This window comes from Protomyctophum parallelum (assembly GCF_964188405.1).
Source record: "Protomyctophum parallelum genome assembly, chromosome: 1".
Classification (NCBI taxonomy): domain Eukaryota; kingdom Metazoa; phylum Chordata; class Actinopteri; order Myctophiformes; family Myctophidae; genus Protomyctophum; species Protomyctophum parallelum.
In genome coordinates this window covers 105,871,650-105,899,477 of record NC_139697.1, presented here as the reverse complement: position 1 = coordinate 105,899,477, position 27,828 = coordinate 105,871,650, and the positions used below count along the sequence as shown (strand labels likewise).

The 27,828-nt window shown below is 49.7% G+C and overlaps 1 protein-coding gene across 1 annotated transcript in view; it reads right to left on the bottom strand.

Annotated features, from left to right (window-relative positions):
* Positions 1 to 27,828, bottom strand: part of sptbn2 (spectrin, beta, non-erythrocytic 2) — a 211,447-nt gene that overhangs the window by 7,043 nt on the left and 176,576 nt on the right. Inside the window, exons 32-38 of the mRNA XM_083784841.1 lie at positions 26,124 to 26,368; positions 24,034 to 24,172; positions 22,009 to 22,093; positions 20,263 to 20,459; positions 19,225 to 19,352; positions 18,501 to 18,576; positions 806 to 987 (exon numbers count right to left, since the gene is read on the bottom strand). Of these exons, the coding sequence (XP_083640967.1) occupies positions 806 to 987; positions 18,501 to 18,576; positions 19,225 to 19,352; positions 20,263 to 20,459; positions 22,009 to 22,093; positions 24,034 to 24,172; positions 26,124 to 26,368 (1,052 nt within the window). The remainder of the gene's footprint in view (positions 1 to 805; positions 988 to 18,500; positions 18,577 to 19,224; positions 19,353 to 20,262; positions 20,460 to 22,008; positions 22,094 to 24,033; positions 24,173 to 26,123; positions 26,369 to 27,828) is intronic.

Here is a 27,828-nt window from a genome sequence, read left to right as displayed (position 1 = left end):
TTATAATCATGTTAATTGTCCTCACCTGGTAGCTGTTAATTATAATCATGTTAATTGTCCTCACCTGGTAGCTGTTCATTATAATCATGTTAATTGTCCTCACCTGGTAGCTGTTCATTATAATCATGTTAATTGTCCTCACCTGGTAGCTGTTAATTATAATCATGTTAATTGTCCTCACCTGGTAGCTGTTAATTATAATCATGTTAATTGTCCTCACCTGGTAGCTGTTAATTATAATCATGTTAATTGTCCTCACCTGGTAGCTGTTAATTATAGTCATGTTAATTGTCCTCACCTGGTAGCTGTTAATTATAATCATGTTAATTGTCCTCACCTGGTAGCTGTTCATTATAATCATGTTAATTGTCCTCACCTGGTAGCTGTTCATTATAATCATGTTAATTGTCCTCACCTGGTAGCTGTTAATTATAATCATGTTAATTGTCCTCACCTGGTAGCTGTTAATTATAATCATGTTAATTGTCCTCACCTGGTAGCTGTTCATTATAATCATGTTAATTGTCCTCACCTGGTAGCTGTTAATTATAATCATGTTAATTGTCCTCACCTGGTAGCTGTTAATTATAATCATGTTAATTGTCCTCACCTGGTAGCTGTTAATTATAATCATGTTAATTGTCCTCACCTGGTAGCTGTTAATTATAATCATGTTAATTGTCCTCACCTGGTAGCTGTTAATTATAATCATGTAAATTGTCCTCACCTGGTAGCTGTTAACTATAATCATGTAAATTGTCCTCACCTGGTAGCTGTTAACTATAATCATGTAAATTGTCCTCACCTGGTAGCGGCCTTCTTGCTCAGCGACTCCATCTCGTGTTTCCGACAGAGCATTCCCTCCAGCATGTCCGGGTCGGACTCGGCCCCGCCCCCCCGGCCGGGCAGCGTGGCCGAGGGCTCCAGGCGGGACGAGGCGATGCCGCTGTCCCGACCGGGACCGTTCACCGACTCCGTCTCTGAGCCCTGAGGGGTACGGGACACAGTCAGTCTATGGGAGGTGTACATACAGAACACAGTCAGACTCTGGGAGGTGTACATACAGACTATGGGAGGTGTACATACAGAACACAGTCAGACTCTGGGAGGTGTACATACAGAACACAGTCAGACTCTGGGAGGTGTACATACAGAACACAGTCAGACTCTGGGAGGTGTACATACAGAACACAGTCAGACTCTGGGAGGTGTACATACAGAACACAGTCAGACTCTGGGAGGTGTACATACAGACTATGGGAGGTGTACATACAGAACACAGTCAGACTCTGGGAGGTGTACATACAGAACACAGTCAGACTCTGGGAGGTGTACATACAGAACACAGTCAGACTCTGGGAGGTGTACATACAGAACACAGTCAGACTCTGGGAGGTGTACATACAGACTATGGGAGGGGTACGGGACACAGTCAGACTATGGGAGGGGTACATACAGACTATGGGAGGTGTACATACAGACTATGGGAGGTGTACATACAGACTATGGGAGGTGTACATACAGACTATGGGAGGGGTACATACAGACTATGGGAGGTGTACATACAGACTATGGGAGGTGTACATACAGACTATGGGAGGTGTACATACAGACTATGGGAGGGGTACATACAGACTCTGGGAGGGGTACATACAGACTATGGGAGGTGTACATACAGACTATGGGAGGGGTACGGGACACAGTCAGACTATGGGAGGGGTACATACAGACTATGGGAGGTGTACATACAGACTATGGGAGGTGTACATACAGACTATGGGAGGTGTACATACAGACTATGGGAGGGGTACATACAGACTATGGGAGGTGTACATACAGACTATGGGAGGTGTACATACAGACTATGGGAGGTGTACATACAGACTATGGGAGGGGTACATACAGACTCTGGGAGGGGTACATACAGACTATGGGAGGTGTACATACAGACTCTGGGAGGGGTACATACAGACTATGGGAGGTGTACATACAGACTATGGGAGGTGTACATACAGACTCTGGGAGGGGTACATACAGACTATGGGAGGTGTACATACAGACTATGGGAGGTGTACATACAGACTATGGGAGGTGTACATACAGACTATGGGAGGTGTACATACAGACTATGGGAGGTGTACATACAGACTATGGGAGGGGTACATACAGACTATGGGAGGTGTACATACAGACTATGGGAGGGGTACATACAGACTATGGGAGGGGTACATACAGACTATGGGAGGGGTACATACAGACTATGGGAGGTGTACATACAGACTATGGGAGGGGTACATACAGACTCTGGGAGGGGTACATACAGACTATGGGAGGTGTACATACAGACTCTGGGAGGGGTACATACAGACTATGGGAGGTGTACATACAGACTATGGGAGGGGTACATACAGACTATGGGAGGGGTACATACAGACTATGGGAGGTGTACATACAGACTATGGGAGGTGTACATACAGACTATGGGAGTTGTACATACAGACTATGGGAGGTGTACATACAGACTATGGGAGGGGTACATACAGACTATGGGAGGTGTACATACAGACTATGGGAGGGGTACATACAGACTATGGGAGGTGTACATACAGACTATGGGAGGTGTACATACAGACTATGGGAGGGGTACATACAGACTCTGGGAGGTGTACATACAGACTATGGGAGGTGTACATACAGACTCTGGGAGGGGTACATACAGACTATGGGAGGTGTACATACAGAACACAGTCAGACTCTGGGAGGTGTACATACAGACTCTGGGAGGTGTACATACAGACTCTGGGAGGTGTACATACAGACTCTGGGAGGTGTACATACAGACTATGGGAGGGGTACATACAGACTATGGGAGGGGTACATACAGACTCTGGGAGGTGTACATACAGACTATGGGAGGTGTACATACAGACTATGGGAGGTGTACATACAGACTATGGGAGGGGTACATACAGACTATGGGAGGGGTACATACAGACTCTGGGAGGTGTACATACAGACTATGGGAGTTGTACATACAGAACACAGTCAGACTCTGGGAGGTGTACATACAGACTCTGGGAGGTGTACATACAGACTATGGGAGGGGTACATACAGACTCTGGGAGGGGTACATACAGACTCTGGGAGGGGTACATACAGACTATGGGAGGGGTACATACAGACTCTGGGAGGTGTACATACAGACTATGGGAGTTGTACATACAGAACACAGTCAGACTCTGGGAGGTGTACATACAGACTATGGGAGGTGTACATACAGACTATGGGAGGGGTACATACAGACTCTGGGAGGGGTACATACAGACTATGGGAGGTGTACATACAGACTCTGGGAGGTGTACATACAGACTATGGGAGGTGTACATACAGACTATGGGAGGTGTACATACAGACTATGGGAGGGGTACATACAGACTATGGGAGGGGTACATACAGACTCTGGGAGGTGTACATACAGACTATGGGAGTTGTACATACAGAACACAGTCAGACTCTGGGAGGTGTACATACAGACTCTGGGAGGTGTACATACAGAACACAGTCAGACTCTGGGAGGTGTACATACAGACTATGGGAGGTGTACATACAGACTATGGGAGGGGTACATACAGACTCTGGGAGGGGTACATACAGACTATGGGAGGTGTACATACAGACTATGGGAGGTGTACATACAGACTATGGGAGGTGTACATACAGACTATGGGAGGGGTACATACAGACTATGGGAGGGGTACATACAGACTATGGGAGGTGTACATACAGACTATGGGAGGTGTACATACAGACTCTGGGAGGTGTACATACAGACTATGGGAGTTGTACATACAGAACACAGTCAGACTCTGGGAGGTGTACATACAGACTATGGGAGGTGTACATACAGACTATGGGAGGTGTACATACAGACTCTGGGAGGTGTACATACAGACTATGGGAGGTGTACATACAGACTATGGGAGGTGTACATACAGACTATGGGAGGGGTACATACAGACTATGGGAGGGGTACATACAGACTCTGGGAGGTGTACATACAGACTATGGGAGTTGTACATACAGAACACAGTCAGACTCTGGGAGGTGTACATACAGACTCTGGGAGGTGTACATACAGACTATGGGAGGGGTACATACAGACTCTGGGAGGGGTACATACAGACTCTGGGAGGGGTACATACAGACTATGGGAGGGGTACATACAGACTCTGGGAGGTGTACATACAGACTATGGGAGTTGTACATACAGAACACAGTCAGACTCTGGGAGGTGTACATACAGACTATGGGAGGTGTACATACAGACTATGGGAGGGGTACATACAGACTCTGGGAGGGGTACATACAGACTATGGGAGGTGTACATACAGACTCTGGGAGGTGTACATACAGACTATGGGAGGTGTACATACAGACTATGGGAGGTGTACATACAGACTATGGGAGGGGTACATACAGACTATGGGAGGGGTACATACAGACTCTGGGAGGTGTACATACAGACTATGGGAGTTGTACATACAGAACACAGTCAGACTCTGGGAGGTGTACATACAGACTCTGGGAGGTGTACATACAGAACACAGTCAGACTCTGGGAGGTGTACATACAGACTATGGGAGGTGTACATACAGACTATGGGAGGGGTACATACAGACTCTGGGAGGGGTACATACAGACTATGGGAGGTGTACATACAGACTATGGGAGGTGTACATACAGACTATGGGAGGTGTACATACAGACTATGGGAGGGGTACATACAGACTATGGGAGGGGTACATACAGACTATGGGAGGTGTACATACAGACTATGGGAGGGGTACATACAGACTATGGGAGGGGTACATACAGACTATGGGAGGGGTACATACAGACTATGGGAGGTGTACATACAGACTCTGGGAGGGGTACATACAGACTATGGGAGGGGTACATACAGACTATGGGAGGGGTACATACAGACTATGGGAGGTGTACAGTCAGACTATGGGAGGTGTACATACAGACTATGGGAGGTGTACATACAGACTATGGGAGGTGTACATACAGACTATGGGAGGTGTACATACAGACTCTGGGAGGGGTACATACAGACTATGGGAGGGGTACATACAGACTATGGGAGGTGTACATACAGACTATGGGAGGTGTACATACAGACTATGGGAGGGGTACATACAGACTATGGGAGGTGTACATACAGACTATGGGAGGTGTACATACAGACTATGGGAGGTGTACATACAGACTATGGGAGGTGTACATACAGACTATGGGAGGGGTACATACAGACTATGGGAGGGGTACATACAGACTATGGGAGGGGTACATACAGACTATGGGAGGTGTACAGTCAGACTATGGGAGTTGTACATACAGAACACAGTCAGGACAACAACAACTCTTAATCGTCAGACTGGTAGAAGAAGTAAGCGTCAAGCCAATTCATAACACGGTTGTTGTGATTCGCTCTGTGGAACTAGCTGAATTTCACTCATAGTTTCACTGTAGGGTGAAACTAGTTTATAGTCACTATAAACTATAGTTTCACTGACTATAAAACTATAGCCAATCGGTGGCTAGAAGAGACATTCCTAGTGCACAGAGGAGTCAAAGCAGCCAATCGGAAACCATGGATGAGAAGCTGATGATGGCTTTGCAGTGACGGTAGCATCTGAACTATATGAAAAACACGTAGGGGATTACATCCTGTAGGATTACATCTGTAGGATTACAATCTGGACAACACATGCAACCACGTAGGATTACATCTGTAGGATTACAATCTCAACAACACATACAACCACGTAGGATTACATCTGTAGGATTACATCTCAACAACAAATACAACCATGTAGGATTACATCTGTAGGATTACAATCTGGACAACACATACAACCATGTAGGATTACATCTGTAGGATTACATCTCAACAACACATACACAATGTTTCCACCATCACACTGCATTAGATCTATAGACCCACACGTTGGGCCAGATTCACTAAGCTGTTGACATCCACATTTTGGGTGTAAAGGATTAATGTTCCAAACGTCCCACGTTAGTGGTCTGATTCACGGCCGCTCTGTCTCCGTTCTGCTCGGATGCACACCTACATGGGACCAATTAACCCATTCTGACCTGAGATCAGATTCATACGAGGTTTCCGCCGGACACACACTGGTCTGATGAACCCATTCGGACCTGAGATCAGATTCTAAAAAATGTCAGTCGTTCTTCGATTTTTCAAAAAATAGCAGACCTACAAGCTCGTATCGCGCCACTCGGTGGCGCGCTATGAGCTTGTAGATCTGCTATTTTTAAATAGCTAAAGCATAACGTGACGCCAACACCAAAATGGGTGCCCGGTCAGAATGGGTTAAAGCCTGCTGTACAGTACGTCATTAGAATATGTCTTATTCAAGACTTTGGAAATATCCCTTTACACCCAAAATGTGTGTGTGTAAAAGAGCTCAGTGAATCAGGCCCTGTGTGTTCCTAAAGGCCTATTCATAGTTTGGATTTTCGGTGGTGAGGTGACCACCGCTCCGGTGGTGAGCTGACCACCGGAGCTGAAATAACGTTGAGCGGTGGTGAGTAAAAACAGGGAGAAGGGCTGGAGCGGTGGCGGTGGTTTGCTCTTCACCGCGGCTCAGTGACGTCATGTTGTAGTTCGGTGGTCACCCCACCACCGTAAAACCAGACTATGTATGAGCCTTAACGGTTCCACCGTCACATACACACTGCATTAGCTGGGGCTGGCCGACCGATAACCGGTTAATAAAATGTCTCCATTTGGCCAGCCACTACACACAACACAACACAGACAGTAACTACGGCGCTGTAAGTACTTTTACCACACTACTACGGCACTTTCTTTACTTTTACTGAAGGTAATAATTCTACATGGCGGTTCCACTACGTTCACTTCAGCAACAGGTGGGATTACGTCGTCCACAACACTGAGTGAATATAGATTATCTACGACAACAAACCAACCTTAGTGATATGTGGTTTAAATGCTTTCTTTAAGAACTGTGTTGAGCAGAAACAGGGTGAGCACACATACGCACACACACACACGCACGCACACGCACACGCGCACACGCACACGCACACGCACACGCACACACACACACACACACACACACACACACACACACACACACACACACACATTCATTCCCATCCTCAGAACACCAGGTAGGCCTACTGGCGGTATAGACTCATATATGATCTACAACCTTGCAACAAGGTTGCATATCGTTGCGTATTATCGAACTTGTAGATCAGATATTATCAGAACGAGACACCAAACCAAGTATCCCATCAGCCCATTAGAGCTCTCGTGTAAAAACCTTTTGAATTTTAGGAATTCAGCAAACACTACACTAACACTACTACGCGTTTTACACCACATGGTAATACATCAAATATACCATGACCCCCTGACCCCTCTAGCCTACAGAGTCACCCATTGGCCGGGGGAGAAAACCCACCTTTTCAGACTCCATCATGGCCCATAGCACTTACCCTATACCCCTTAGATAGCACAGACTTATAGCATGTTATGTAGACAGCACTATCATTGCATTGTATGTAGTCATAGCACGTCATAGTACATATGTATAGCATAGTAGTATAGATGTATAGTTTATATAGTATAGTCTCATAATATAGATATTCCACTGTTACTTTCTTAGCTTACGCATGTTTCATGATAAATGCTTTTTATGTGATGTATTCCCATGCTTTTTTGTTCTTGCTTAATGTAAGTCGCTCTGGATTAAGAGCGTCTGATAAATGCCTAAATTGTAAAATTGTAAATTGGAGATATTACCATATTACCATGTCCCTTGTCCCTCCCATTGTCACACCCACTTCTGTCCAGCTCTAAGGTGATAAAATGTTGTGAATATTGAAAGGGGCTTTTCTCAGCTTTGGGTGAAAGGCCCCAGTCATTTTAAAATGGTTATATCTCCTTCAAGTAATGTCCAATTTCACTGAATGATACATCATATGAAAGCTTACATTCTGTACTTTAATAATCTGTAAAAATCTGAAAAATGGAAAAGTAGAGTTGAGGGCCTTTTTGCTGGAGTTGGTCACATATTTTGACAGAGGCTATGAGCTACACTTGCACTAATTAATCGAATATGGATATTTACATCAAACCAAAGTCAAGTTCAGACGATATACAACACCTGGGGAGGGGGGGGGGGAGGAGAGGGGGGGGGGGGAGAGGGGAGGGGGGAGAGGGGAGGGGGGAGGGGAGGAGAGGGGGAGGGGAGGGGGGAGGGGAGGAGAGGGGGGGGAGAGGGGGGAGAGGGGAGGGGTCAAAAACCACAGCCCACTCAGGACAACAAGCTGGCCTCGGCCAGTTAACACCTATATTTCACCTCACAGCCACCAGGGGTCACTGTCCTGTCCTCCTGGTGACAATTAGGAGAGAATGAATGCACGCCATGCCTGGCATTATGACTGCGGCCAATCAGCATGTAGCATTATGACTGCAGCCAATCAGCATGTATAGCATTATGACTGCAGCCAGTTAGCATGCAGCTTCACACAAAGCAATGGAGAGAGAGAGAGAGAGAGAGAGAGAGAGAGAGAGAGAGAGAGAGAGAGAGAGAGAGAGAGAGAGAGAGAGATGGTCGTCTCACAGCGGCTGACTCGGAGCAGAGAGCGATGGTCAGACCCTCCGGTCAGCCACCTCCAATGTTATCCACCCATAATCACCAGTAGTTTGCTCGTCAAGACCATCTTATTGACCTACTGCAAGTATACTGGAGTGGCCGGTTAAGACTGATATGAGGTTAGGGGACTTAACGTGGCTGGTTAAGACTGATATGAGGTTAAGGGACTTACGTGGCTGGTTAAGACTGATATGAGGTTAAGGGACTTACGTGGGCCGGTTAAGACTGATATGAGGTTAGGGGACTTACGTGGGCCGGTTAAGACTGATATGAGGTTAAGGGACTTACGTGGCCGGTTAAGACTGATATGAGGTTAGGGGACTTACGTGGTTGGTTAAGACTGAGGTTAAGGGACTTACGTGGCTGGTTAAGACTGATATGAGGTTAGGGGACTTACGTGGTTGGTTAAGACTGAGGTTAAGGGACTTACGTGGCTGGTTAAGACTGATATGAGGTTAGGGGACTTACGTGGCCGGTTTAGACTGATATGAGGTTAGGGGACTTACGTGGCCGGTTTAGACTGATATGAGGTTAGGGGACTTACGTGGCCGGTTAAGACTGATATGAGGTTAAGGGACTTACGTGGCCGGTTTAGACTGATATGAGGTTAAGGGACTTACGTGGCCGGTTGAGACTGATATGAGGTTAAGGGACTTACGTGGCCGGTTTAGACTGATATGAGGTTAGGGGACTTACGTGGCCGGTTTAGACTGATATGAGGTTAGGGGACTTACGTGGCCGGTTTAGACTGATATGAGGTTAGGGGACTTACGTGGCCGGTTAAGACTGATATGAGGTTAGGGGACTTACGTGGCCGGTTAAGACTGATATGAGGTTAGGGGACTTACGTGGCCGGTTAAGACTGATATGAGGTTAGGGGACTTACGTGTCCGGTTAAGACTGATATGAGGTTAGGGGACTTACGTGGTTGGTTAAGACTGAGGTTAAGGGACTTACGTGGCTGGTTAAGACTGATATGAGGTTAGGGGACTTACGTGGTTGGTTAAGACTGAGGTTAAGGGACTTACGTGGCTGGTTAAGACTGATATGAGGTTAGGGGACTTACGTGGCCGGTTAAGACTGATATGAGGTTAAGGGACTTACGTGGCCGGTTTAGACTGATATGAGGTTAAGGGACTTACGTGGCCGGTTTAGACTGATATGAGGTTAAGGGACTTACGTGGCCGGTTTAGACTGATATGAGGTTAAGGGACTTACGTGGCCGGTTTAGACTGATATGAGGTTAGGGGACTTACGTGGCCGGTTTAGACTGATATGAGGTTAAGGGACTTACGTGGCCGGTTGAGACTGATATGAGGTTAGGGGACTTACGTGGCCGGTTTAGACTGATATGAGGTTAGGGGACTTACGTGGCCGGTTAAGACTGATATGAGGTTAGGGGACTTACGTGGCCGGTTTAGACTGATATGAGGTTAAGGGACTTACGTGGCCGGTTTAGACTGATATGAGGTTAGGGGACTTACGTGGCCGGTTAAGACTGACATGAGGTTAGGGGACTTACGTGGCCGGTTTAGACTGATATGAGGTTAGGGGACTTACGTGGCCGGTTTAGACTGATATGAGGTTAGGGGACTTACGTGGCCGGTTAAGACTGACATGAGGTTAGGGGACTTACGTGGCCGGTTTAGACTGATATGAGGTTAAGGGACTTACGTGGCCGGTTTAGACTGATATGAGATTAAGGGACTTACGTGGCCGGTTTAGACTGATATGAGATTAAGGGACTTACGTGGCCGGTTTAGACTGATATGAGGTTAAGGGACTTACGTGGCCGGTTGAGACTGATATGAGGTTAGGGGACTTACGTGGGCCGGTTAAGACTGATATGAGGTTAGGGGACTTACGTGGCCGGTTTAGACTGATATGAGGTTAGGGGACTTACGTGGCCGGTTTAGACTGATATGAGGTTAGGGGACTTACGTGGCCGGTTTAGACTGATATGAGGTTAAGGGACTTACGTGGCCGGTTTAGACTGATATGAGGTTAGGGGACTTACGTGGCCGGTTAAGACTGACATGAGGTTAGGGGACTTACGTGGCCGGTTTAGACTGACATGAGGTTAGGGGACTTACGTGGCCGGTTTAGACTGATATGAGGTTAGGGGACTTACGTGGCCGGTTAAGACTGACATGAGGTTAGGGGACTTACGTGGCCGGTTTAGACTGATATGAGGTTAAGGGACTTACGTGGCCGGTTTAGACTGATATGAGATTAAGGGACTTACGTGGCCGGTTTAGACTGATATGAGATTAAGGGACTTACGTGGCCGGTTTAGACTGATATGAGGTTAAGGGACTTACGTGGCCGGTTGAGACTGATATGAGGTTAGGGGACTTACGTGGGCCGGTTAAGACTGAGGTTAAGGGACTTACGTGGCCGGTTAAGACTGAGGTTAGGGGACTTACGTGGCCGGTTTAGACTGACATGAGGTTAGGGGACTTACGTGGCCGGTTAAGACTGATATGAGGTTAGGGGACTTACGTGGCCGGTTAAGACTGATATGAGGTTAGGGGACTTAGAGTTAGGGCTATATTTAGGTTAAGAATGAGGTTAGGGTCAGGGCTAGATTCAGCCGGACAACACGACCAACAGCCGACTGGCCGAGACGTCCGATGTGTTCCCTAACGGCAGCCACTAGACTCCAGACCCAGGTCAATAAGGTCGTCTAGATAAGCAAACCTACTGGTGGCTATCGGTCGATTTTCATTTAGAACCTGCTACTGCGATTGGCCAGGAGCCGAGCGCACTGCAGCGGTGATGGGCGGAGCAAGAGGGACATGAGGAGGAAGGGGAGGAGGAACCGTACGCGGTGATGGGCGGAGCTGGAGGAGGAAGGGGCGTGGCTTCAGTACTCACACGCTCCGTGGTGTGTTTGGGCTTACACACACGCTTAGGCTCCGCCTTCTTTCCCGCCGACAACGACAGCGATAACGACAGCTGGTAGAAATGATGCAACAGGAGATTGTTTACATGACGTGGGCGGAACGTGTTCTGATCCAGAACTACACACAGGACTACATGGTTCTACAACCACAGAGACCCACACAGGACTACATGGTTCTACAACCTCAGAGGTCCACACAGGAGTAGACGGTGCTACGACCTCAGAGATCCACACAGCGGTGGTCGAACGGTTTGCGGAGCGGTCTTGATATCGGAAGGTCGCTATAGTTCGCATCCCCGGACCGGCACGTTAAAATTACCATCGCTGAAGTGCCCTTGAGCAAAGCATTGAACCCCTACCATGAAATGTTCTATGAGCAGGGCCTGGCTGTAAACAAGTTTCCTTTCCTTTCCTTAGTCCAGTTACCCTGCAGGGTAAACATAGTACCTTTCCTTTCCTTAGTCCAGTTACCCTGGGTAAACATAGTACCTTTCCTTTCCTTAGTCCAGTTACCCTGGGTAAACATGGTACCTTTCCTTTCCTTAGTCCAGTTACCCTGGGTAAACATAGTACCTTTCCTTTCCTTAGTCCAGTTACCCTGGGTAAACATAGTACCTTTCCTTTCCTTAGTCCAGTTACCCTGGGTAAACATAGTACCTTTCCTTTCCTTAGTCCAGTTACCCTGGGTAAACATGGTACCTTTCCTTTCCTTAGTCCAGTTACCCTGGGTAAACATAGTACCTTTCCTTTCCTTAGTCCAGTTACCCTGGGTAAACATAGTACTTAGGCACTGGCTGAAGTGGGCCTGACAGAAGCGGCCAGTGAGGTTCCAACAGCAACCTACGCTTCCAAACCATCAGGTATGCGGTCAGGTGAAAGCCTGGCTCAGGGAGGAGGACGCCCCTGCCATGCAGAGTCTAGGGTCACTCCCTGTGAGCAAGGGGCAAGGCCAGGATGGCTCTCATCTGAAACCCTGCAGCTGGCGCTTAGGCACCGTCGGAGGTGCGTCAGGCAGAAATGCCCTGCAGGTACCAACAACTGCCTGTCATGTAAATTTGCTTTCTGGGAAACCAGTGACTACTGAGAATAGTTCAGTTGGAGTCCAGGGAAGACTGGAGGACTGTCAGGAAAGTCTGACTGGCAGCGGGGAAGACTGCACCTGGGGTGGGCGGGCTAGTTACCCTTCCCACAGGCCAATTTGGGCCAACCCAAGCAAACTACGAGTAAACGAAATAAAAGACAACCCAGTGGTCCTCCGAGAGGTGGGATGGAAGAAGGACCAGTAAGGACAGACACAACGGCAACGAACGGAACGGATACGACAAAGGAAAAGATTCTCAGGACATGCACATGTGGATGGACGAAGGTAACAACCTTCAGGGGATTGAGAGCACACCAAAGGATCAAAAGGTGTCTTAGGGATGACCAAATGCAACCTTGCACTGCCCAGGCAGATGAGACAAGAAGGGAACAGAGCCAGGTTGAGCACCACAGCGCTAATGAGCCCACTGTTGCAGATAGTCAAAATCCACCAGAACCCCCCTGACACCAACTCCCTGGTGAACCCTCAAGCTGAAGAAAGGATCCCAACAACAGAGGACAGAAGAAAGGAGAAAGAGCCTGGCAGGAAAAATAACATCATGTGGCCAAAGGCAAAAGACACTGACATCTGGAGTAAGTTGGACGATGACCTGGCACTCACTCTCAAGAACTCCCTCAAAGGCAATGGGGAAAACAAAGTGAATATCTTCAGTGAGATAATCTACGATGAATGCCTTGGCAGGTTTGGCCAGAAGGAGAAGAAAAAGGAACACATGCCCAAAGCCAAGAGTAGAAGAGAAAAGGAAATCCTGCAGCTCGTGAAAGAACGAAGAGCACTACGCAAGGCTTGGAGAAAGGCGGAGACACATGAGAAGAAAGCCCTGCAAACTTTATGGGATGAAGTGAAGAGCCGCCTAACATCACTCAGGAGGGCTGAACGTATTCGAAAGAGGAGGAAGAGGAAAGAGAGTCAGCGCTCAAGGTTCCTAAAGGACCCCTTCAAAATGGCCAGAAGCCTGCTGGAGGAGAAAAAGAGTGGCAGCTTGGTCATGGCAAAGGAAGATCTCGAGGAGCACCTAAAGAGGCAGATGTCAGATGCAGGAGGGCATCTCCCTCTTGGGTCCCCTGGCCATGTTCCCCAACCAACTGCTCCAACCACGGAGTTTGAGCTAGTACCACCCAAGCTGAGCGAAGTGAGTGATGTAGTAAGAAGAGCAAGGTCAAGCTCCGCCCCCGGGCCGAATGGAATTCCATACAAGATCTACAAAAGATGCCCTCAAGTCCTGGAAGAGCTATGGAAACTGATGAGGCTGATTTGGAAACAACGGAGGGTCCCGGTTGAGTGGCGTAGAGCTGTGGCCATCCTGATTCCAAAAGAACAGGATTCGTCCACCATTGGCCAATTCCGAAGCATTGCTCTCCTCAACGTAGAAGGAAAGATCTTCTTCTCTGTCATTGCCAAAAGATTGACCAAGTTCCTACTACAAAACAACTACATCGACACAAGCTGTCAAAAAGCTGGAGTCCCAGGGTTCTCAGGGTGTTCAGAACACGCAACGATAATCTGGGATCAGATCCAGTTTGCCAAGAGAGAAAAGAAGGACCTCCATTTGGTTTGGTTGGACCTGGAGAACGCATATGGGTCTGTCCCACATCAGCTGATTAGTTTTGCCCTTGACTTTTTCCATGTGCCGGTATGGGTCAAGAACATCATAGAGAGCTACTATGCAGATGTGAAGATTTGCCATTCGCTGCAGAACTATACGACTGACTGGCAGCAACTGGGAAGGGGAATAGCTATGGGGTGCGCAATCTCACCCATCCTCTTCACAGCCTCTTTTGAGGTCATCCTGATTGGAGCGAGGACAATGGTCAGAGGAGTGCGCAATAGTGCAGGCCTACGATTGCCACCACTTCGCTGCTTCATGGATGATGTCACAAGCCTACTGCAAACAGCTGCATGTACAGCACGGCTCCTCAAGAGGTTTGAAGAGTTGCTGTCCTGGGCCAGGATGAGGATAAAATCCAGTAAGTCTCGCAGCCTCTCAATCCGCAAGGGTAGGCAAATGGACTCAGTCTCTTTTCAAGTGGCAGGAGAGAGAATTCCCGTGCTTGCAGAACAACCACTCAGAAGCTTGGGCAGAGAATACACAGCTGATCTCACAGACAAGCACATGGCAGCTGCAGTCACAGACCAACTGAAAGAGGGTTTGAAAAGGATCGACCAGAGCTACCTTCCTGGCAAGTTCAAAGTCTGGTGCTATCAACACACACTCTACCAGCGTGTGATGTGGCCACTAAAGATGTGCGAGATAACAACAACAACAGTCACAAAGCTAGATGCCAAGGCCAACAACTACATCCGAAAGTGGCTTGGACTCCCAAGATGCCTCTCTGATGCTGCACTGTTTGGAACAAATGCACTACAGCTACCATTGAAGAACATCACAACGGGTTACAGGCTGGAGAAGTCCAGGCTAGTGCTGGAACTCAGACAGTCTAGTGACCACCTGGTCAGAAATGCTGGTGCTAAGATCCGGACAGGCAGAGCATGGAAGGCAGAGGAGTGTGTGGACGATGCAATCTCCAGATTGAAACACCAAGAGCTTGTCGGAAGAACACAGCAGGGAAGGCGCGGCCTTGGCTGGGGAGAGTCACAGAAGCTGTGGTCAAAAGCAACCTTGAAAGAAAGGAAAAATCTGGTGGTCACAGAGGTGACAAGGATGGAGGAAGACAGGTTCTTTGCCAAGTCCATTGGCCAATGTCAGCAAGGCCAGTGGACAAAGTGGGAGGGACTCCTACCACGCTCAGTAAAATGGTGTGACCTGTGGAGGATGCCTCAGGCAAGACTAAGTTTTCTGATCAGAGCCACGTATGACACCCTTCCTACTCCAACAAACCTGGCACGGTGGTACGGCTCTGAGGACAACTGTGGCCTCTGTGAAACAGGCAAGGGAAGCCTCCGCCACATCCTGTGTGGCTGCCAGACAGCCTTGGCCCAGGGTCGTTACAGGTGGCGTCATGACCAGGTATTAAGGAAGCTGGCGGAACACACAGAGAACATGAGAGTCCTGGCCAATGAGAAGTCAACATCCCAACAGAGGCAACTGGTTCAGTTCGTAACAGAGGGACAACCCAAGAGAAACTGCCCTAAAGCAGGCAGAACAGCGGTCCTGACTCCAGGCAAAGACTGGTCAATGAGAGCAGACCTTGACAAACAGCTACGCTTCCCCTTTGACATCACCATCACCACACTGAGACCCGACATCGTCCTGTGGTCATCAACCGAGAAGCGAGTCCTGTTAGTCGAGTTGACAGTCCCTTGGGAGCAGAACATTCAGGAAGCGTACGAGAGGAAAAAGGCCCGGTATGCAGATCTAGTGGCAGAATGCCAAGAGAAAGGCTGGAGAGCAACAACCTATCCAGTGGAAGTCGGATGCCGCGGCTATGCCGGCCTCTCAACAAACCGCTTCTTGAGGGATATCGGCTTCACGGCAGCAAAGGCCAAGAAGGTCCTAAAGGATCTCTCGGAGGAAGCGGAAAAGGGAAGTTTCTGGCTCTGGCTGAGAAGAAAAGACAGGAGTTGGGGGAAACGAGATGCCACACAGTGAAAAACCTGATTATCGTAATCCAGCTGCAGGGAGCGGCGGGGAGACGTCCCTGACCGCTGCCCCACCATCCTGAGATGTTCTGGTGTTTAATGGGGCGAAACATCAGTGAAGGATGGCTCCCAGCTGATGACCCTGCAGCTGGTACTTAGGCACTGGCTGAAGTGGGCCTGACGGAAGCGGCCAGTGAGGTTCCAACAGCAACCTACGCTTCCAAACCATCAGGTATGCGGTCAGGTGAAAGCCTGGCTCAGGGAGGAGGACGCCCCTGCCATGCAGAGTCTAGGGTCACTCCCTGTGAGCAAGGGGCAAGGCCAGGATGGCTCTCATCTGAAACCCTACAGCTGGCGCTTAGGCACCGTCGGAGGTGCGTCAGGCAGAAATGCCCTGCAGGTACCAACAACTGCCTGTCATGTAAATTTGTACCTTTCCTTTCCTTAGTCCAGTTACCCTGGGTAAACATAGTACCTTTCCTTTCCTTAGTCCAGTTACCCTGGGTAAACATAGTACCTTTCCTTTCCTTAGTCCAGTTACCCTGGGTAAACATAGTACCTTTCCTTTCCTTAGTCCAGTTACCCTGGGTAAACATAGTACCTTTCCTTTCCTTAGTCCAGTTACGCTGGGTAAACATAGTACCTTTCCTTTCCTTAGTCCAGTTACCCTGGGTAAACATAGTACCTTTCCTTTCCTTAGTCCAGTTACCCTGGGTAAACATAGTACCTTTCCTTTCCTTAGTCCAGTTACCCTGGGTAAACATAGTACCTTTCCTTTCCTTAGTCCAGTTACCCTGGGTAAACATGGTACCTTTCCTTTCCATAGTCCAGTTACCCTGGGTAAACATAGTACCTTTCCTTTCTTAGTCCAGTTACCCTGGGTAAACATGGTACCTTTCCTTTCCTTAGTCCAGTTACCCTGGGTAAACATAGTACCTTTCCTTTCCTTAGTCCAGTTACCCTGGGTAAACATAGTACCTTTCCTTTCCTTAGTCCAGTTACCCTGGGTAAACATAGTACCTTTCCTTTCCTTAGTCCAGTTACCCTGCAGGGTAAACATAGTACCTTTCCTTTCCTTAGTCCAGTTACCCTGGGTAAACATAGTACCTTTCCTTTCCTTAGTCCAGTTACCCTGGGTAAACATAGTACCTTTCCTTTCCTTAGTCCAGTTACCCTGGGTAAACATAGTACCTTTCCTTTCCTTAGTCCAGTTACCCTGGGTAAACATAGTACCTTTCCTTTCCTTAGTCCAGTTACCCTGGGTAAACATAGTACCTTTCCTTTCCTTAGTCCAGTTACCCTGGGTAAACATAGTACCTTTCCTTTCCTTAGTCCAGTTACCCTGGGTAAACATAGTACCTTTCCTTTCCTTAGTCCAGTTACCCTGGGTAAACATAGTACCTTTCCTTTCCTTAGTCCAGTTACCCTGGGTAAACATAGTACCTTTCCTTTCCTTAGTCCAGTTACCCTGGGTAAACATAGTACCTTTCCTTTCCTTAGTCCAGTTACCCTGGGTAAACATAGTACCTTTCCTTTCCTTAGTCCAGTTACCCTGGGTAAACATAGTACCTTTCCTTTCCTTAGTCCAGTTACCCTGGGTAAACATAGTACCTTTCCTTTCCTTAGTCCAGTTACCCTGGGTAAACATAGTACCTTTCCTTTCCTTAGTCCAGTTACCCTGGGTAAACATAGTACCTTTCCTTTCCTTAGTCCAGTTACCCTGGGTAAACATAGTACCTTTCCTTTCCTTAGTCCAGTTACCCTGGGTAAACATAGTACCTTTCCTTTCCTTAGTCCAGTTACCCTGGGTAAACATAGTACCTTTCCTTTCCTTAGTCCAGTTACCCTGGGTAAACATAGTACCTTTCCTTTCCTTAGTCCAGTTACCCTGGGTAAACATAGTACCTTTCCTTTCCTTAGTCCAGTTACCCTGCAGGGTAAACATAGTACCTTTCCTTTCCTTAGTCCAGTTACCCTGGGTAAACATAGTAAAGTAACATAATGAGACAAACAGTCTGGGAACAAAAACCTAATGTTCAACACACTTTGGAGCTTTAAAGATCTACAAGCTCACAACACGGGTCAGTTCAAAGCGTTTTGGAGCTTATAGATCTACAAGCTCACAACATGGCCGGTTCACAGGCAACTGTCAACTACAGCACGTATAAATCCCAGTGAATGTGGAACAGATCAGAAGAGTGAAATAGAGTGAAATGTGTCTCACTCCTCTCACCTGTGAAGTGTCGTTGTCACTGTGGACGCCGTTCACCGACACCGACTGGTTCAGTGTGGTCTGGTCTAAACTGGTTCTGAATGAGAGAGAGACAGAGAGAGAGAGAGAGAGAGAGAGAGAGAGAGAGAGAGAGAGAGACAGAGAGAGAGAGAGAGAGAGACAGAGAGACAGAGAGAGAGAGAGAGAGACAGAGAGAGAGTTAGTAGAAGCGCTCCTCCGACCAACAGTCAGTCACATGGATGGAACCATGCTTAAAACACCAAAAGGGGTTCCCGTCCAGAATGGGTTTCAGTACCTGGCTGCAGAGGCGTGTGCGTGGGACTCTGTTTCATTAGGGGGTTTCAGTAGAGTGTTTCATTAGGGTGTTTCAGTAGAGTGTTTCAGTAGAGTGTTTCAGTAGGGTGTTTCAGTAGAGTGTTTCAGTAGAGTGTTTCAGTAGGGTGTTTCAGTAGAGTGTTTCAGTAGAGTGTTTCAGTAGGGTGTTTCAGTAGGGTGTTTCAGTAGAGTGTTTCAGTAGAGTGTTTCATTAGGGTGTTTCAGTAGGGTGTTTCAGGGGGTGTCAGTACCTGGCTGCAGAAGCGTGTGCGTGGGACTCTGTTTCATTAGGGGGTTTCATTAGGGTGTTTCAGTAGGGTGTTTCAGGGTGTTTCAGTAGGGTGTTTCAGTAGGGTGTTTCAGGGTGTTTCATTAGGGTGTTTCAGGGTGTTTCAGGGTGTTTCAGTACCTGGCTGCAGAAGCGTGTGCGTGGGACTCTGTTTCCGAGGGCGGCACCTCCTCCGCGGGGGGCGGGGTGGGGGGTCTCCTCGCCCTCTCCTCCTCCTCTATCCTCCTCTGGATGTCCTGCTCCTCCAGCTGAGAGAGAGAGAACCACATGGACCCGTACGGTACCGCGGTGAGTTTATATAGAACCACATGGACCCGTACGGTACCGCGGTGAGTTTATATAGAACCACATGGACCCGTACGGTACCGCGGTGAGTTTATATAGAACCACATGGACCCGTACGGTACCGCGGTGAGTTTATATAGAACCACATGGACCCGTACGGTACCGCGGTGAGTTTATATAGAACCACATGGACCCGTACGGTACCGCGGTGAGTTTATATAGAACCACATGGACCCGTACGGTACCGCGGTGAGTTTATATAGAACCACATGGACCCGTACGGTACCGCGGTGAGTTTATATAGAACCACATGGACCCGTACGGTACCGCGGTGAGTTTATATAGAACCACATGGACCCGTACGGTACCGCGGTGAGTTTATATAGAACCAAATGGACCCGTTAGGCACCGGGAAAAACTATGCGCAGCTGCGCGACATGAGACTAAAGAGAGAGAAAGGAGTGTGTGTGTGTGTGTGTGGGTGTGCGTGTGTGTGTGTCAATTTTACAAAGGTGCAGACGATCAGAAATCAGCAGAGAGTGAGCAATGTTTGCGCTGCTCTATGCCGAATTGAAGTGGAATTGAAGTTTTCCTCCCTGGAAATAAAAACGTCTGGGTTTCCGAGGCTAGTGTTAGGGTACCGTGGTGAGCTTCTATAGAACCATATGGACCCGTTAGGGTTAGGGTCTAAGGGTTAGGGTCTAAGGGTTAGGGTAAGGGTTAGGGTCTAAGGGTTAGGGTCTAAGGGTAAGGGTTAGGGTAAGGGTTAGGGTTAGGGTCTAAGGGTTAGGGTCTAAGGGTTAGGGTAAGGGTTAGGGTCTAAGGGTTAGGGTCTAAGGGTAAGGGTTAGGGTTAGGGTTAGGGTTAGGGTACCGTGGTGAGTTTCTCCAGCAGGACGAAGCGCTCCTCCCAGCCCGCCGCCAGCTTCTCGAAGGCCTCGTGTCGTTTGATCAGACTCTCCACCTCGTCCACGTTGGCGCCCAGCTCCGCCGCGCGCACCAGCGGCTCCTGGCCCGCTAGCCAGGACTCAGCCACGCAGGCGTCCCGCCCGAACTGGAGAACCTCCAGCACTGGGAGAGGAACACAGAACCACCATGTTTACATTAATATAACTGACACCTCCCCAGCACTGGGAGAGGAACACAGAACCACCATGTTTACATTAATATAACTGACACCTCCAGAGGAACACAGAACCACCATGTTTACATTAATATACTGTAACTGACCCCTCCAGCACTGGGAGAGGAACACAGAACCACCTTGTTTATTTAATATAACTGACACCTCCCCAGCACTGGGAGAGGAACACAGGACCACCTTTATTTAATATAACTGACACCTCCCCAGCACTGGGAGAGGAACACAGAACCACCATGTTTACATTAATATAACTGACACTAGGGTTGGGTGACGATACGAATACATCGTCAATCGCGAATATACGAATCCAATCGCCGAATATTTTTATTAGGCGATTTCTCGGGACGATTTAGCCCAATTAACATGTAAAGTGTGAGCAACATGTGAATCAGCAAAGTAGTAACAGCGGCCGGGTGGAAATCCCCCGTTATAATGGTATGCTCCCAGCCTCCCACAGTCCCCGCACTCAGCACTGTCAGCACCCAGCATCGGGCACCGCGGCACGGCACTTACGGCAGCCTGGCTGCAGTGGCTGGGAGCCTGTAGCCTACATGTTGTTTAAGCTCCGGAGTCCAGACCCATGCAGTTTAATAATATACAGTCACAACAGAATGCACACTGCTGTCTCGTGTCTCATCACAATCCCAATGCGCCACGGGCGGGGGGGAAATAAAAAAAACTGTCTACTAGTGTTAGTGTATAGGCACGGGGATCATTCATTAGCTTAGCGATTAGCTTAGCGTGTAGCCAATACTGGTGCAACCCACTGATTGAACTTCATCTCCGCGGCTCCGCCTGTAATCCAAGTTATTTTTATTGACAACGTGAACGAACCCCGACACCAGCGCTGCAAAAATAGACAGATCTACAAGCTCTCAACGCGTAGCGAACGGAGCTGCGAAAACAGGCAGGACGCGGCGCCTTGAGAGCTTGTGTGGATCAGCCCGGGGCGGCCGCAGCAGCTTGTGGGCTCCGCTCCGAGCCTCCGACGACCGGTGCGGGGAGGGAAGGGAGCTAGTTACCCTGGCTGCGCTGCAGTCTGCAGAAACAGACTGATCTACAAGCTCTCAACGCCTAGCGAACGGAGCTGCGAAAACAGGCAGGACGCGGCGCCTTGAGAGCTTGTAGATCTGGCTTTTTTGCGACCTGCAGTGAGCTGTTCTCACTTTACTTTTATGACACGAATACATCGTCAATCGGCGAATATTGGTCAGACGATTGGCGGTTGAAAAAAATTGGCATATCGCCCAACCTTAACTGACACCTCCCCAGCACTGGGAGAGGAACACAGAACCACCTTTATTTAATATAACTGACACCTCCCCAGCACTGGGAGAGGAACACAGAACCATGTTTATTTAATATAACTGACACCTCCAGCACTGGGACACAGAGAGAACCATGTTTACATTAATATAACTGACTAAATAACTATCAATAATAAATGACTAATAAATGGACTAAAAAGTCACTCACCGATTTGTAAGTGGTCCATCTTGTCCTGCCAGTTGTTGTTGATCTTGTCTCTCTTCTCCTGGAGCTGAGACATCTTTTCTCTGATCTGAGAGAGGACGAGGAATTCATGATTAACCATGGACACACCTAATAAGGGCTTATGTGGGGGGGGGGCAATAAGGGCTTATGTGGGGGGGGGGCAATAAGGGCTTATGTGGGGGGGGCAATAAGGGCTTATGTGGGGGGGGGGCAATAAGGGCTTATGTGGGGGGGGCAATAAGGGCTTATGTGGGGGCCAATTAGGGCTTATGTGGGGGGCCAATTAGGGCTTATGTGGGGGGCCAATAAAGGCTTAAGTGGGGGCCAATAAAGGCTTATGTGGGGGCCAATAAGGGCTTATGTGGGGGCAAATAAGGGCTTATGTGGGGGCAAATAAGGCCTATAGATTACCTCATCAGAGGCGTAGTGGTTGTTGGCGATGAGGGCGTGGCCCATAGAGGGCGTGGCCCATAGGGGGCGTGGCCCATAGGGGGCGTGGCCCATAGAGGGCGTGGCCCATAGAGGGCGTGGCCCATAGGGGGCGTGGCCCATAGGGGGCGTGGCCCATAGAGGGCGTGGCCCATAGGGGGCGTGGCCCATAGGGGGCGTGGCCTATAGATTACCTCATCAGAGGCGTAGTGGTTGTTGGTGATGAGGGCGTGGCCCATAGGGGGCGTGGCCCATAGGGGGCGTGGCCTATAGATTACCTCATCAGAGGCGTAGTGGTTGTTGGCGGTGAGGGCGTGGCCCATAGGGGGCGTGGCCCATAGAGGGCGTGGCCCATAGAGGGCGTGGCCCATAGAGGGCGTGGCCCATAGGGGGCGTGGCCCATAGAGGGCGTGGCCCATAGAGGGCGTGGCCCATAGGGGGCGTGGCCCATAGGGGGCGTGGCCCATAGAGGGCGTGGCCCATAGAGGGCGTGGCCCATAGAGGGCGTGGCCCATAGGGGGCGTGGCCCATAGAGGGCGTGGCCCATAGAGGGCGTGGCCCATAGGGGGCGTGGCCCATAGGGGGCGTGGCCCATAGGGGGCGTGGCCTATAGATTACCTCATCAGAGGCGTAGTGGTTGTTGGCGATGAGGGCGTGGCCCATAGGGGGCGTGGCCCATAGGGGGCGTGGCCCATAGAGGGCGTGGCCCATAGGGGGCGTGGCCTATAGGGGGCGTGGCCCATAGAGGGCGTGGCCCATAGGGGGCGTGGCCCATAGATTACCTCATCAGAAGCGTAGTGGTTGTTGGCGATGAGGGCGTGGCCCATAGGGGGCGTGGCCCATAGGGGGCGTGGCCCATAGAGGGCGTGGCCCATAGAGGGCGTGGCCCATAGAGGGCGTGGCCCATAGGGGGCGTGGCCCATAGGGGGCGTGGCCCATAGATTACCTCATCAGAGGCGTAGTGGTTGTTGGCGATGAGGGCGTGGCCCATAGGGGGCGTGGCCCATAGGGGGCGTGGCCTATAGATTACCTCATCAGAGGCGTAGTGGTTGTTGGCGGTGAGGGCGTGGCCCATAGGGGGCGTGGCCCATAGGGGGCGTGGCCCATAGATTACCTCATCAGAGGCGTAGTGGTTGTTGGCGATGAGGGCGTGGCCCATAGAGGGCGTGGCCCATAGAGGGCGTGGCCCATAGAGGGCGTGGCCCATAGAGGGCGTGGCCCATAGAGGGCGTGGCCCATAGGGGGCGTGGCCCATAGATTACCTCATCAGAGGCGTAGTGGTTGTTGGCGATGAGGGCGTGGCCCATAGAGGGCGTGGCCCATAGAGGGCGTGGCCCATAGGGGGCGTGGCCCATAGATTACCTCATCAGAGGCGTAGTGGTTGTTGGCGGTGAGGGCGTGGCCCATAGAGGGCGTGGCCCATAGGGGGCGTGGCCCATAGGGGGCGTGGCCCATAGGGGGCGTGGCCCATAGGGGGCGTGGCCCATAGGGGGCGTGGCCCATAGATTACCTCATCAGAGGCGTAGTGGTTGTTGGCCATGAGGGCGTGGCCCATAGGGGGCGTGGCCTATAGATTACCTCATCAGAGGCGTAGTGGTTGTTGGCGGTGAGGGCGTGGCCCATGTCGGTGCAGGCGGTGAAGCTGTCTGCTCGGGCCTCGATCTCTGACTTGATGTCCTGGTGGTTGGCGATGACCAGGCCCGCTGACGACACGTCCCTGGGACACGCAGACACCATGAGACACGCAGACACCATGAGACACGCAGACACCATGAGACACGCAGACACCATGGGACACGCAGACACCATGGGACACGCAGACACCATGAGACACGCAGACACCATGAGACACGCAGACACCATGGGACACGCAGACACACAGGAGACACGCAGACACCATGGGACACGCAGACACCATGAGACACGCAGACACCATGGGACACGCAGACACCATGGGACACGCAGACACCATGGGACACGCAGACACCATGGGACACGCAGACACCATGGGACACGCAGACACCATGGGACACGCAGACACCATGGGACACGCAGACACACAGGAGACACGCAGACACCATGGGACACGCAGACACACAGGAGACACGCAGACACCATGGGACACGCAGACACCATGGGACACACGCAGACACCATGGGACACGCAGACACCATGGGACACGCAGACACCATGGGACACGCAGACACCATGGGACACGCAGACACCATGGGACACGCAGACACCATGGGACACGCAGACACACAGGAGACACGCAGACACCATGGGACACGCAGACACCATGGGACACACGCAGACACCATGGGACACGCAGACACACAGGACACACGCAGACACCATGGGACACGCAGACACACAGGAGACACGCAGACACCATGGGACACGCAGACACCATGGGACACGCAGACACCATGGGACACGCAGACACCATGGGACACGCAGACACCATGGGACACGCAGACACCATGGGACACGCAGACACCATGAGACACGCAAACACACAGGAGACACGCAGACACCATGGGACACGCAGACACACAGGAGACACACAGACACACAGGAAACACGCAGACACCATGGGACACGCAGACACACAGGAGACACGCAGACACCATGGGACACGCAGACACCATGGGACACGCAGACACACAGGAGACACGCAGACACACAGGAGACACGCAGACACACAGGAGACACGCAGACACACAGGAGACACGCAGACACACAGGGGACACGCAGACACACAGGAGACACGCAGACACACAGGAGACACGCAGACACACAGGGGACACGCAGACACACAGGGGACACGCAGACACACAGGAAACACGCAGACACACAGGAAACATGCAGACACACAGGAGACACGCAGACACACAGGAGACACGCAGACACACAGGAGACACGCAGACACACAGGAGACACGCAGACACACAGGAGACACGCAGACACACAGGAGACACGCAGACACCATGGGACACGCAGACACCATGGGACACGCAGACACACAGGAAACACGCAGACACACAGGAAACACGCAGACACCATGGGACACGCAGACACAGGAAACACGCAGACACCATGGGACACGCAGACACCATGGGACACGCAGACACACAGGAGACACGCAGACACACAGGAGACACGCAGACACACAGGAGACACGCAGACACACAGGAGACACGCAGACACACAGGAGACACGCAGACACCATGGGACACGCAGACACCATGGGACACGCAGACACACAGGAGACATGCAGACACACAGGAAACACGCAGACACCATGGGACACGCAGACACACAGGAGACATGCAGACACACAGGAAACACGCAGACACCATGGGACACGCAGACACACAGGAAACACGCAGACACACAGGAGACACACGATGGAACACGTTACATACTTAGACTTGACGCCCATTTCATCCTAAAGGGCTGTTTTTAAGGGACCAAGAAGCAAGAAGTCACAAAGTGACTTTGGTCACTTATTGTTTTTGTGGGGTTTTTTTTTCTTCTCCTTCTCCTCCTCCTCCTTCCGCCAAAAATAGCAGCTCTGGCTGAACCGTGCAGTCGGTTTTGGCGGAACGCAGGAGGGCCATGTCAAACGGTGACTATGCGAAGCCCAGTAGTAGTTTTATAAATACCTGGGGCTGTCGTGCGCGTCTATCTGAAGGTCCACTCCGTCCATCCACAGCATCAGGTCTCGCACCATGTTGAAGAACCTGAACTTCTCCACGGTGTCCAGCAGGAGGAGCCGTCGCGCCTGGCCCGCCTCCAGCAGCCCCTCCCAGGCGGAGGAGACGCCGTGCTCGCTGCGCTGGATGTCCTCCGCCTTCTCCCCCGCGTAGGCCTTCTGCAGCCGCGCAGCGTCGTCCTGCACCTGGTTCACCTGCAGGGTGCGGCGGAGAGGAGGAGGAGGATGTGTTAAAGGAGAATTCCATACTAAAAGGCTTTCTTACCTTTCTTTGTAGTCGTTACGTCCCCACCAAAGAGGTCCAGGTGTTATTTGGTGCAAAAGCTCCTTATTGGCTATTTCCCCTACCATGAGCGATAAGCCCTAAATTAATTGCATTGCATTGAATGGGGCTATGGGGTGTTGTGACACTCGAGGCCCTGCAGCTTACCGGGTATTTTACACTGGCTGGGAGGTAGAAGACCCTCTGCTGCGCGTCGGGTCTGCCTACGCCCCCAGCCAGTGTAAAATACCCGGTAACCTGAGACCTCTCGTGGCTTATTGCTTAATTCCATACCTGTCCACAGGTGTATATTATATTACATTATCCATACCTGTCCACAGGTATATGTTATATTATATTATTAATACCTGTCCACAGGTGTATGTTATATTATTAATACCTGTCCACAGGTGTATAATATATTATAGTATTAATACCTGTCCACAGGTGTATATTATAGTATCCATACCTGTCCACAGGTGTATATTATAGTATCCATACCTGTCCACAGGTGTATGTTATATTATTAATACCTGTCCACAGGTGTATAATATATTATATTATTAATACCTGTCCACAGGTGTATATTATATTATCCATACCTGTCCACAGGTGTATATTATAGTATCCATACCTGTCCACAGGTGTATAATATATTATATTATTAATACCTGTCCACAGGTGTATATTATATTATCCATACCTGTCCACAGGTGTATATTATAGTATCCATACCTGTCCACAGGTGTATATTATAGTATCCATACCTGTCCACAGGTGTATATTTTAGTATCCATACCTGTCCACAGGTGTATATTATATTATCCATACCTGTCCACAGGTGTATGTTATATTATTAATACCTGTCCACAGGTGTATATTATAGTATCCATACCTGTCCACAGGTGTATGTTATATTATATTATTAATACCTGTCCACAGGTATATGTTATATTATATTATTAATACCTGTCCACAGGTGTATGTTACATTATCCATACCTGTCCACAGGTGTATAATATATTATATTATCCATACCTGTCCACAGGTGTATATTATAGTATCCATACCTGTCCACAGGTGTATATTATATTATCCATACCTGTCCACAGGTGTATATTATAGTATCCATACCTGTCCACAGGTGTATATTATAGTATCCATACCTGTCCACAGGTGTATATTATAGTATCCATACCTGTCCACAGGTGTATGTTATATTATCCATACCTGTCCACAGGTGTATGTTATATTATATCATCCATACCTGTCCACAGGTGTATATTATAGTATCCATACCTGTCCACAGGTGTATGTTATATTATATCATCCATACCTGTCCACAGGTGTATATTATAGTATCCATACCTGTCCACAGGTGTATGTTATATTA